Source organism: Pseudonaja textilis, chromosome 6 (genome assembly GCF_049901715.1).
Source record: "Pseudonaja textilis isolate UNSWEBS1 chromosome 6, rPseTex1.2, whole genome shotgun sequence".
In the NCBI taxonomy this organism is placed as follows: Eukaryota; Metazoa; Chordata; class Lepidosauria; order Squamata; family Elapidae; genus Pseudonaja; species Pseudonaja textilis.
This window is the reverse complement of record NC_141995.1, coordinates 61,565,206-61,578,666: the sequence shown is the minus strand read 5'-3', so window position 1 is coordinate 61,578,666 and position 13,461 is coordinate 61,565,206. Positions and strand designations below refer to the sequence as shown.

Here is a 13,461-nt window from a genome sequence, read left to right as displayed (position 1 = left end):
AAAATAGAAGCTTCAGTCCCTAAGGAAGGTTCAGCTCTTCAGAAGATTTGCCGGTTCTCCGAACTGTGCAGACTTGTAACTACCAGTTCTATAGAACTGGTCGGAATTGGTAGAATCCCAACCCTGATCTTATCTAAATTATGACATATGACATGTAGACTATTTGAAGGGCTGTTAGAATCATAACCAATCCTGTCTCTGTTTATATCTTATCAGCTGACATTCTCTTATCTCTTTAAGGTAACAAGCCATTTGGATAGAGCACTGTGTTTTTGAAGAGAAGTTCCCAGAATTATTCTTGATACACTTGCATATTAACAGCATAAATAAAGGTGTATGTATACTGACAATCCAAATCACCATTCACAGAGAAGAAAAGTGCAAGAGCCAATTCAATTGGGTTAAAATCAGTTGTTGTGCAATAGTGATTAAGTGAGGGCAAAACGTTCAACTTCTCTCATGGACGTCTCAATAGCTTCTTGAGGACACAGCCTTGCCAGGTGGGCTCCAAGGAGGTGAAGTTTCATCCTCGAGAATAACCTGAAGTTTTTTTGGTTTTGTGTGCATACTTTCGTCCATCTCTTTCTTTTCCTGTTGAAAGTGAAGTAGATTGTGATAATTATTAGCACAATGCATGGATAAATGCTAATTAGTTTGACATTATTTTGTTCAACATTATCTTAGCTTCCTTTACAAAATTACAAAGCCACTGTCATGCCTATTTCTGTGCACTTATCTTTTCACTTTATCATGTTTTAGTAAAGTGGGACAGTGCAGCTGAAATAAATTCAACATTTTCATGTAATTCTAACATTATAATGCCTTACTGATTTTGTTATAGCTTCAAATGAAAATAATGATCTATGCAGAGCCTATTTTTGTTCCTATTTATTAATCTTTTCTAACACTTTCTTCCTTCAAAACAAGTCTCTAAACAAGAAAAATATCTATTTAGTGCTAATTATAAATGCATAGTTTGATTTTTATTATTTTTGTTTGCAATTGCTATTACCGGTAATATTTTTTACAAAAACATATCCTCAGAGAAACAGATTTCTCCTGAGGTGGGCTGCTGCCGGTTCGGGTGAACAGGTAGTTAAGATTCTGCGCAGTTCAGCAAACTGGCAAATCCCATCACTGACTGGCTCCACCCCTGCTCGTTTTTGGGCCTGTTTTGGGGCCATTTTCAGGGTGTTTTTTGGGCCAAAAACAACCCAAAACTGACCTGAAAACACCCCCAAAAGCAGCCCAGAAGCAGCCTAAAAATAGCCTGGTTTGGGGGCATTTTCAGGCTGTTTTGGGGCCATTTGGGGGGCATTTCCAGGCCATTTTAGCCCCCCAAATGGTTCCAAAACAACCTGAAAATGCCCCCCCAAACATCCTGAAAAACATCCTGAAAAAATCCCGAAAAACAGGCCAAAAAACAGGCATGGTGGGGGCCAGCCAGTGGTGGGATTAGCCCCAATCAGCTGAATCCTACCTCTGCCTTTGAGGTGAGTGGCCAAGAGGAGGGGCCACCCACCCAGTCACATGACCAACTGTTCTGCTTGATTGGTGTTTCTAATATCTTCTGTCTGTTTTGTGGCTTTTTTTTGGTCTTGATTGGCTGGCAACATTGTGTTTCCTGTATTGGAGGCTTTTAGTGCAGCTTGGCTCCGAGTAAATGGACGGCTATCATTTATTAGGAAGCTAGGTTTCATCTGGGTGCCTGGTTGGGGTGTATTTGAGCTGGAGGTATCAGAGGGAGTTTGTTTGTGCCCAGATGTTTGCTTGGCTTGTGGTGTGGAGATTTTTTTTGTTTGTGAGTGCAGGCTTCCAGAGGTGACAAGTTTCTAGACAACTGGCTCCACTCCTCCAGTTGTATATCATATGCAAGTTATATAGAATCAGTATAGGATTTAATATATTCAGGTTATATCAAAAAGGATTACTTGTACCAACTTCCTCCCCCTTCTTCCATTGAAGAATGGCAGATACATGGATCTGACACAGGCATCTTCAGTATTTTAATTCTTTTAAAACAGACAATATTTGATTTACAACAGTTCCTTTAGTGACTGTTTAAAGTTACCATGGCACTGAAAAAAGTGACTTCATTCCTTGCCCTTATAATTTAGCAAAATTTGGTCATGTGATCAAAATTTGAGTGCTTGGCAACTGGCATTTACAGTAGTTGCAGTATATAATAATGATATGTTGCAATATGTCAGATTTTTTTTAAATATAAATTTGTCATCCAGTTAATTCTCCACAGTTACAGAAAAGGGGAAATATATGGGTCACACTGTAATCTTCAAAAAAGTAATAGTGCATTCTTTTTTAAAATCAAAACAAGGATAAGAAAATAAGAAATAATACTTCATTGGTTTAAATTAAACATTTAAATTTAAACTACTTATTACTACAGCACTTCCCCAAATATTCTAAATATTCACCACTATTACAAATTTCCCCGAATATTCTAAAAGTGTGGCTATTGGGCCTTTAAAACCCTGATGGCACCAAAAAACTGCAAATTAGGATACGTTAACATCTGGACTTATTGCCAGCCAAGAGTATCTTTTCCTTCTATAATTCTCCATAACTTATTGAATCCACTCTACGTCTTAATTTTTTTGCTGCCCATAAATGCACTCTTCTGTGTTTTCCTTTGTAACTCAGCATAGCAGATTTTATATCTTATATATCATCTTCAAGTTGCAAGTCATACATTTCTCATCTTACACCAAAAGAAATCAAAAGAAACACACGCAAACAATTCTGTCCAATACATAGTAAGAACATTTCAAATGGCTTGTGATCAAACATGTTTATGCCTCCAGGTAGATATTTTTCAAGATAATGGGGGGACAACAGGAAAAATGCATGGTCCTTGTTGGTACTGTATAGGAGTGGCAGCTAGGAGGAGGTTGGACACAGGAAGGTGTTGGGAAGATCATTCAAGGGATAAGCATGCCATCTGGATAGACAATGCTTGAAACCAAGGACATCAGCATGGGGGCTTATGAACAAGCCACACAGAAGAGAGGAAAGATCAGCAAAGTGCACGTTGACTTGCCTATTTATTTGTAAAACCCCGCTGGATTTTGCTGGAATAGCTAACACATTCAGGGTCCAATTCTCCCGAACCTTCCAGGTAGCAATCAGTAAATTTTATGAAATATAAGTCAGCATCAACATCTGTTGACGGACAGACGAAATGATTGAAGTCTGTGAAACAGCCCCCTTTTCCCAGTCAATTTATCACCAGCTTTGTCGGGTACTTAGGAGCCAAGGACTTGGCAGCACAAGGAAACAACAGCCAATCACTTAGTAGCCACCCATTCACACCCTAGAGCCAGCTATCAATGCCCCTGTTAGCAACTAAATAACCGCACGCAATCAGGCACCACATAAATACTGCACACATGGAATAGCCCAAAGCACACATTCTGGTAGAGAGAAGTGACAGACTCAGGTTGGATCCTTGCAAACTGAAACTTCTTTTTTGTAGGCTAACACTGTAGACTTTGTCATCAACAACACTGTAAAACTAAGAAAGTAAAGCAACTTCAAGTAGGCGATCAAACTCTTGTAGCTTCCACACACGTATCGAAACATCTACCTACCTCTACTTGAGATTTTCCAATTAAAACAAACAAACCACCCTCTATTTTATAAAACTGTTCCTTTGTATCTACTATATTCACTCACTTGTGCAGCTGCTGCTACGCTATGCTGATTCTGGCCAGTGGTGATATGGTGCTGTAGGAATGGTTGCTCCTAATAATGAACAGGAGAAGAGATCACTCTGCTGACTGTTAGCAGGACAAGAAACCACTAATATGGCAAACTGTACTCCGACTCATCCTCCTCTATAGAATAAATGGACTTCCCTTTTTGGTAAGAAAACTATTAAAATTACTATTATATTGGGGGAAAAATAACTGAAAACATGAACCAAAAGGCAGATACAGAGATTCCTTTGCAGAAGAGCCAGTAGGAGTATTTTTTCAGATATCTTTCTCAGACCTGTTAGATTCAAAGTGCACAGCTCTTTAATATTTAGTATAATATTTGCTTAAAACATAAACAAAAACCCAGGAAATAGTGGGTGTTAAAGAAGCCAGGCAGGAATTACAGAACATGCGGGATGAGGGTAACTAATCATACCGTTTGGTATGAGCAATTTTTTTTTTCTTTTGTTCAATCATGTTTGATTCTCAAAGATTACCTGAACAAGTTCCTACAGTTTTCTTGGCAAGGTTTTATTAAGAAGAAATGATTTTTCCATTGCCTCCTTCCCAAGACTGTGAGAAAGTAACTAGCCCAAGGTCCCCTGGCTGACTTTGTACCTAAGGCAGAACTAGAACTCACGGCCTCACAGTTTCTAGCTTGATGCCTTAATCACTACACCAAACTGACTAATGGTAGTTATGAGAAGGATAAATTTATTTCTCAGTAACTTGGCTCTTAATAGGCTTCTTACGAATAATTTCTGATAACTCATCCCAACTCCATCCTTCATGACAACAGCAATTACATTCTGGTTGAACATATCTGACTATTCTTATATCTCCAGCAGGATTATTTTTCTACATTATGTAAACAATATTTAATTTTGGTAGAGGCAGAAATCAATCACTGAAATAACAAGCATCTGGATGCTTTCTAGATGCACTGTAAAAACTTAACAAGAAAGATTAGACTATCACCATCTGGTCTTTTCAGAATGAAAGTTTAAGCACATTTCAATGTGTATGCATACCTAAAATTATATCTCACATTATCACAAATACAGAGACTTACCAGCCATTTTGTATATTCATCTAGAGCTCTTTTATCTTGTTCTTCTTTCTCAACTTGTTCTTCTATTTCTTTTTTCCTTTCTTGGATTTTTTCTTTTTTCTTTTGCTTCATGAATTCTTCTTTTTTCTCATTCCTGACAGTTAAAGAAAAAACTGTTTATAATTTAGGAATTCCCCCTCAGATTAAAATATTCTTTATTCTTAATATTAAAAGAGGCAGGATAGAATACTTCCCAAAAGCAGAAATGAAGAAACATGTTCTTAAAGGCAGAAAGTAGCCCCCGTCTTCCTGCCGTAGTAAAACAGCCTCAAGCAGAAGAGAGCATGTTTCTCCTTTTTTCATCCAGAAAAGGACAGAATATAATATTCTGTCTTTTTAATATTTCCTAGAATATTTCCCTTTTCTAGGGGAGGGGTGGGTGCTAACTTCGTATAGGGAAATAACTTTTTTCTTATTTGCTTTTCTTATCCTATCAGTAGTCAGTAAAATTACTATGAAACTAATCCTGGAACAATATAGGCATTTTTCAAAAATAATGTGGTCTTTTCATCACTGGGCCCAATGCTGTCAGAATGTTTAGATATTGTAAAACAAATGATAAAGGTAGAGTCTCCATGCCCCTCACATGACCACCAAGCCACACCCACAAATTAGGCCACGCCCACAGAACTCGCTAAGTGGTCCCTGGGATTCAAAGTTATGAGTTTGGTGGTCCCTGAAGTCCAAAAGGTTGGCGACCCCTGCTCTGGAGCATCTCAGTCACAAAACCTCAGAACCCTATTAAGATCCATCCATTCACCCAGCCAAGGTGTCCGTTGCGCCCCAGAAACATTGCCACGGTCACTGAAGTTTCTGGAAACTAAAAAAAACCTTCTTCCCTTCCAGTCAACCTTTATTTTATTTCCAGCGCCTTTTTCCTAGCTTGGAATTGAACTGGATTTTTCTTCCCACAACAACAGAGACAAAATATGCATTTTAAAAAATATAGTAAGATGTGTAACAAAGTTCTACATATGCAAAACAAACCTATTTGGAAGCTGACAAAATCAAACTTATAAAATCCAGAATTAAGCGTACCATTTTTCAACTGCAGATCTGCTGTCTTTTCTCTTCTCTGCAACAAGCTCCTTCTCCTTCTTCTTTTTTAACCCTTCAAATCTTTTCTCCTTTTGCATTTGCTGTTTTAAATACGCGGTTTTCTTTTTTTTCCATTTCTCAAAAGCCTAAAACACGCATAACAAACCCATCAGATTTGATCCAGAAATTTTTTATATTTTTTTCCCCACTTGAATTGGTAAAGAAAAAGGAAGTTTTAAATTGCCATGAAATTTAAAATTAATTACAGATAGTTCTCAGCCTACCACCGCAATGGAGCCTGCCCGTTGTGGTTGTAAGTTAGGATGATCATTCAACAAGACACCCAGGTGGCCGCCTTGCTTAACGATGCTCATCCCTGCTCTCCCTGATGCAGTTGTGAAGCCATGGCACAGGTCATTAAGTAGAGCATGGGGGTGCTTCAGGGGATGGGGAAGTCTCTGGGGAGTCTAGCGTAAGCCCAGGCCACCTGCCCCGGCCTCCAACTCCCCCCCCAACCCCAAGGCACCTTCATGGTCCATTCCCTGCCCCTGAGAGTCCCACAAGGTTCTCCTGCCACGCTGGCTTGGGCCTGCTTCTTAGCACACTTCGTCTGACCCCCCCCATCATGAATTGCTTATTCGTTTTTTGTATTATCTCGGAAGCTTTGTGTTAGGAAGGAGTGCGGGCTCTTCTGCCCTCAGCATCCCTGCAAGCCACCTGGCATAGTCCTGGAAGCAGGTGCCATTTTCATGGCAACTGCTCTGACGGTGGCGCTTGGTTCCTGGACAGAGCCACGCAGCCTAGGCATGCCAAGGAAAGGAACAAGCTCCACAGAGAGCTACACAAAGTAAATGAGGAGTTAGTGACAGGTGGAATCTAGTGGGGTAAGGAGTAAGCCCCAAGGCCAGTGTAGAGCAGGTGTAGACCAAGTGTAGACCAAGCCCAAGGCAGAGCAGGTTAGAGAGTAGATGGGAAGCCTGCAATTAGCTTTAAGATGAATTTGCCTGAATTTTGCTCACGTGGCCACGGGGGCCACTGCAGCAGCAGCAACTTTGAAACCAGGTTGAAGGTGGCTTTTCAAACATCCCTAACGTTAAATAGTTGCAAAGAGGGCGGTGACAAATCGAGGACTATCTGGAGAGCACTGATTATATATAACAGAGTTCAGTGTACTTATGATTTTTCACCCCATTTAACCTTTGCAAGATTAAAAACTACTGCCTTTTGGGCCTCTTCCTTTTTCTTCTCATTTAGTTCGGCTTCCTTCTTTTTCTTGGCTGCTTCCATTTTTTTTTTCTCGGCCAGCTGTTTTGCTTCTTCTTCTTTCATAGCCTTCCAAGCTTCAAAGGATGCAAACGCTTCTTCTCTTTTAGCAGCTTCTTTCTGTATGGAAGGCAGCATTGTAAATGTTGCATCATGTTTTTATTATGGTCATATACAGTAATAATCTTGCAGGCACGTTAAGTCGCTGGTTTCGTAAGATTATTTTTTTTACTTCAAAACACGTAACGTTCAACTCTCCCTACATTCAACACAGTCAAGCACGGATGCTGCTAATTTTGACCTATTTATCTGAACTGATATGGGTAGATATTAGCATAGATAAGAGTATCGAATAAGTCAAATAATTGTGACTTTCTTCTTTTCTTTCTTGAAGAATTCCTGCTATTTTGGAAAACTGGTCTTAGTCAACACACTCACTTCTAAGCTATTTTGTTCATCTCATATTTTATGCAGGGATACAAGAACATATAGCATACAAGGATAAATATACATTTGTACATTAGAAAACCAAGGGGTCCTGGGTGTTCTCTGAGCTTGATTTGTTTTCTTGCAGACATTTCATCACCCAGACTAGATAAGATCAGATGTACCTCATTTCAACCCTGAACTACAAATATTGTCCTTAATCAGAAAAGCTTCAGGTTACGTGAATATTAAGGTTATATTCAGGTTATATTCTATTAAATTCTTTTTTCCCCGTCCCCTTTAGTAAACTACCTTTAAGACTACAATAGTGATTTTTCTGTTCGAAACACACTTGTTCCTAGCTAGCATTGCTTATATTCAAGGCTGATCCATCCATGTTTCAGCCCAAAACATTAGGAGGGCAGGAAGTTAGGGAAGGTTGTTGTAGAGTTCTCTAGGGCAATCAACTGAAGGGATAGAGATTCAGGATTTGATTTAGGAAATAAGACTTCAACCGCTTCTTTGACATGAACACATTGGATGGATGCAACACTATTTCGTGAGGCAAAATGTGCTTTAGGGCCAATGGAGGTCCAGAGGTTTTCAGAGGTTTCTTATACTGTTCACCAAATGATCAGTTTTATCTTTTGGGTTTTTTTTTTAAGAGGAGTAGAAGTGGGTAGGGGGAGAAAGAGAAGGAGAAAGAAAAAGATCTATACGGTTTCCCATTTCCTTTAAGCAAATATAGGTAGTTTATAACAGGTTAAAAAAAAACACAATACAAGTTAAAAACCAATATACAAACATGTAAAAACGTCAATAATTTTAAAACAAAAAAACCATGATCAACATCCTGCCTGTTTATATGTTTAGAGCTGACACTGAGGTTTGCAATTCTGTGTATAATGATATAAACTTACATGCAATCCTCTTTGTTTGCTTCTTTATCATAATTAAATTTAACAATCTTCCTCCAACATCATTTGCATGAAGTCAAAAAGAAACAGGACATAACTGGAGCACTCATGGAATGACTTAATAAAACTTATGGTTAAGTTTTAAAACCAACCTTTTCATTTTTCTCTCGCAAGATCTTGGCCTTGGTTCTTTTTATTCTTTGTAATTCCAAAAGGAAGATTCTCTTCTTCTCCAACCAGTCCTATAAAGAGAGAGAAATGGAGAGCAATAACATATGAATTATAATAGATCACTTGTGTCAACCTTGTCATTAATTATGGCACATGATTTTATTAAAAACCTCACGTTGATTTTTGAACCACTCAGTAAATCATTTGTGAGGCATATAAGCTCAAGATGATTAAAAACAGTAAATCTGATTAAATGCTGTTTAAAACTTTAAAACTGACTTTTTAAACCTGTCCTTACTTATTCTTATAGTTTAATTGGAAGATTGTCTTTCTAAAACATTCTTAGAAGCCAAAATTGCTTTTTCTGCACATGAAGTGGCAACCCCCGCCTCTCTCCTTCCCTCACTCATCTCTTTCATCTCTCTTTCTTTCTCTTTCTCTCTCCTCCCACTCTGCATCCCTTCCTCCCTCCTTCTCCCACCCCCACCCCCTTGCAAAACTGGTCAAAGGCAGAGAGGGAAGCGGACAGAGCCGAATAAAGCCGAATCTCTCTCTCCCCCCCTCCGTATCTTTTTCTCTCTCACTCCCTGTCTCTGTGTCTCTTCTCACTCTCTCAGAAAGCCCTGCGTGCTCTCCTTGGGGCTCTTCGCTACCCCTTTTTCTTTCTTCCTTTTGGAAATCTGGGCTGACTGAAGAATGAGAGGAGAAGGAGCGGGAGGGAGAGAGGAGGGAAGCCTCCTCCTCCTCCCCGCTCCTCCTTCTCTCGTGCGCACCCTCCCAGCCCCAACACAGCCAGCTCCACGGCTTCTCGCTGCTCTTGCGGTGCTTTGTGCAGCACACTTAAATTTAGTGCACTTCACTCCATCCCCTCCTCCTCCTCCTGGAGCCCATTACAACATGGAGCATTGGCTGCAAGCCAGCCCAGCCAGTTTCTCAGGGCGGAGAAAAGTCACGCGTCTCTCACGGCAGCCGGGGTGCGCACAGCACCAACAAGGGCCGGAAGAAGAGGTAAGTAGAGGGGTGCTTCGCTCCCGCCCTGGAATACAGAATGAGACTCCATCTGCCGCTGTTGCCCTTCTCTTCTCAGGGAAAGCGAGGAGTGTGTGAGAAGGGGAAGGTGAGGGGTGGGGCCAGCCAGTGGTGGGATCATCCAACAGAGAGCCGCGGGAGAGGGCCCAAAGAGCCGCATGTGGCTCTAGGGCTGCACGTTTCCAACTCCCAGTCTAACCTAACAAAGCTCCTGAATTATATTTGGGGTTTTATGTGGTTTAATAGGATCAAAAATGACTTAACATTAAATGAAGAAATGTAAGACAATTTGGCACTTTTTTGTTTAAAAAAAAAAATGATATAGGAAGGCCAAATATTAGTGTTTTTTCATTCATTCATTCATTGTATACAGTCGCCAATCTGAGAATCATCTGACAGATATGAGAAACCCCAAAACTGGTACCTAACTAAATCTAGAAACTGCTAATTTGACAGATCTTCTCATAATATTAAATATGCTAAACATATACCTGGTAAACAGCTGCTCGTAAACTATCTGCTTTATCTAGCTCAGCGCTGTATTTTTGTAGATGCTTGTCGTCCAAGAACTTTAATGTTCCTAAATATTGAGCAGATGTACTTCTTGGGACAGGAGAGCATTTCCCTGTATTCTTCAAATATGTAGTGCTCACAGACCTGTAAAATAAAAGTATAATACTACATTATTAATCAGTTAAATAAACACAAGAGTGGTATTTTTTAGAAAATACATGCATTCTTAGGTTTATTACAGTCAGGGGTGGGATTCAAATTTCTTAACAACCAGGTCTGTGGGCGTGGCCTAATTTGTGGGTGTGGCTTGGTGGTCATGTGACTGGGTGGGCATGGCTTGCTGACTAGATGTGGCTTGGTGGTCACGTGACTGGGTGTATGTGGCTTGTATGTAAATATTGTAAATATTTATGTAAATATTGAATTTTTTATTTAAAAAAAGCGTCTTTCACCCAAAATCAGGCAAAGCAGCCAGGCAGATTGAGTTGCTCACAGAATCACAGATTCACTTAGAGATCTACTATTCTGCAGTCTGCTACCTGAGTCTGTCACATAAAATTTGCTTGCAAGCAAACCCACAAAATTAACTCACAACACACCATTATGTAAATATTGCATTTTTTATTTAAAAAAAGAGCAACTTTTACCCCAAATCAGGCAAAGCAAGCAGGCAGATTGAGTTGCTCCCAGAATCACAGATCCACTTACGAGATCGACCATCCTGCAATCTGCTATCTGAGTCTGTACTGAAAAATAGAAGCTTCAGTCCTAAGGAAGGCTCAGCTCTGCTTTTAGATTAGCTAAAAAGCAAGAAATCCAACCATTTCCTGCTTTCTAGCTAATCTAAATCTCCTGGCACAGCAGAACAGCTGATGGTCAGGGAGAAAAAAGGGAAAAATAGCAACTTACCAAATGCAGGCAAGTTTGATGGCGCGCATATACCAGGTAAGGAGTGAGTGGGTGGGAAGGGAGGGGCGGGGCCAGCCAGTGGTGCAAATCGCCAGTTCTCCGAACTGGGCAAATCATAACAACCAGTTCTATAGAACCTGACCGACCAAGTAGAATCCCACCCCTGATTACAGTCTTAAAAACACAACTGCAATACTGAAAGCACAATTCAAGAAACAAAAATATTACATCCCCCCTAATATATTTTTATATAGTCTATAGAACTCAGTAGGCAAGCTTCTTGTCCTCTGATTGAAGCTGCTGGAAGTTGCAAAAAAAACTGTTCACTCTGCCATCCAGTTGATTATTGAAAGGAGGAGCTGAGAAGAACATTATGACAGAAACTTACTTCTATGGAAGAAGAAATATAGAAGTCAACATTTCCACATTATCTGAAGAAGTATTATATGTCTGTGAACTAGAAATTGTCATTAGAACATTTAATCTACACAAGTGAAAACAGCTATCTTTTTTAATGTAACTATTTTATGTGGGATTAATTATATTATTTTTATATTATATGTTTATATATATAATATTAGCTATTCATGTAGTTTAATAGCAAATATGATCAGTGACAGGCAAACAAAACAAATTTAAAGGATTGAAATGTAGTAAGAGTAGCAATATAAGGGAAGGAAGGAAGGAAGGAAGGAAAAGAGTAAAAGAAAACTGGTGACAGCTGCTTCATGGAAAACCTAATATTTTCCTCCTGTGTATGTGTCGTGAATTTTTAAAGATTCCTTCCTTTTACTCTGCCTGGATTGTTCTTTCCATCAAATGGTTTGAACTGATTCTAAAATAAAAAATATTAAATAGGTTCTGTTCGGCAAAAACAATGATTCTGGGAAATACAGTAATATCAATCCTGAATTAAAACATATTTCAGAACATTGCTTTGGAAAATGAGTACTGCCTCTTGAGTCATCTAATTCACAAATCCGATTACATGGATTCAATTATATTGTCTGTAATTTATCCGAATATAAATTGTAAACATTTTAATATCATGCCACTTCATAAAGCATGTGTGTCAAATTATTGGTAACTGTAGAATATAAATAATGACGTTTCCTAACCCCAAAAGATACAATTATTCATATTTCCAAATAGTTACTTGGGAAAAATTAAATTTCCTACCTGATCTTAGCTTTTTGTGGAACTGCCTCTATCTCTTCACACTTTTCCTAATATAACAAAAACAAATTGGTTGTATGAGCCAGTAAAAACCCCAATTACCCATTTAGTGCCTATTCTGTGACGTTGGTGTATGAAATTAAAGGCCTAAAAAAAAGATGGAAAAGTTGTGATATACAATTTCCTTCACAGCACATACTTCAAGTCTAACAAGGTCCAACCTTGCTTGATGTCATTTTCTTTCCCGTTTTCAAATAGCCCTACAAAACAGGGCTACATTCCAAACTAGCCGTAAAGAGGGATTATAAGCGTTGCGTTATAAATGAGAAGAAATCAACTTTTTCTCAGAAAAGGAGTACTATGTGCTCATCAAATACAGTTATATTTTAAAATATAACCTGTTATGTCTCCCCTTTAAATGCAGGAGGGCAAAACGAAACAAGCAGTTCACAAACCAAAAAGCAAACTCTCCCAAAAGGACTGCGGAAGGGTTTTCAGTCCTCAGCAATAAATCCAAACTCTGTCCGGCAAACCTGACGTGGCTATCAATCCCAAAGCCTCAAAGAGTTCTCTCCGTGTGTTCACTCCCATAAATCACTTTGCTTCTGGCAAAGCTCGCCAGCCAAGCCGTTTCCTTTTATCCTCTATGAGGGCGTGTTAATCTCCTTAATTAGTCACTGGCTCGACGCCTCCTCCCTAATTGCGATTGACGCCTCATCCTATGTCTGTTTCTCACATCTAACCAGGTTCTTTCCAAAGACTCCTCCCCACTAGAAAACTCTCGCAAGTGTTCCTGGTTAGCTATTCCCGGCTGTTGCTCAGCCAGAGGAGAAGAATCAGAGGAGGTCGAAGGTCCTGACAGCTCTATTAAATCAGGTTCGTCTCTCCTAGTTAAATCCATTTCCTCATCCTGGCTACTATCCAAATCGCTCAGCAGTGCCGGCTCATAATTCACTGCCATTTCCTCTTCGCTTGAGCTCACATTTGCCAACGGAACAGATTCCAACTCCGGAGTCACAACAATAACCTATAATTGTTATGCTACTATTTTTTCAAGTACTTATTTTTGCATGAGAAAGAAAAGATCATTCCTTTAGAAACAAATACAAATACTGACCTTTGTCACTTAACATTACGAGATAGATCCAAGTTTAAGCTTGTAATCGTTATGTATAACTAAACGTATTGTGTA

At 39.3% G+C, this 13,461-nt stretch overlaps 1 protein-coding gene across 1 annotated transcript in view; it reads right to left on the bottom strand.

Moving 5' to 3' along the window:
• The window catches only part of MAP9 (microtubule associated protein 9), a 28,497-nt gene continuing 15,036 nt past the window's right edge, over positions 1-13,461 (bottom strand). Inside the window, exons 8-14 of the mRNA XM_026700071.2 lie at positions 12,273-12,319; positions 10,163-10,328; positions 8,624-8,713; positions 7,087-7,248; positions 5,866-6,011; positions 4,789-4,921; positions 1-591 (exon numbers count right to left, since the gene is read on the bottom strand). Coding sequence (XP_026555856.1) covers positions 469-591; positions 4,789-4,921; positions 5,866-6,011; positions 7,087-7,248; positions 8,624-8,713; positions 10,163-10,328; positions 12,273-12,319 — 867 coding nt within the window. The 3' untranslated portion in view covers positions 1-468. The remainder of the gene's footprint in view (positions 592-4,788; positions 4,922-5,865; positions 6,012-7,086; positions 7,249-8,623; positions 8,714-10,162; positions 10,329-12,272; positions 12,320-13,461) is intronic.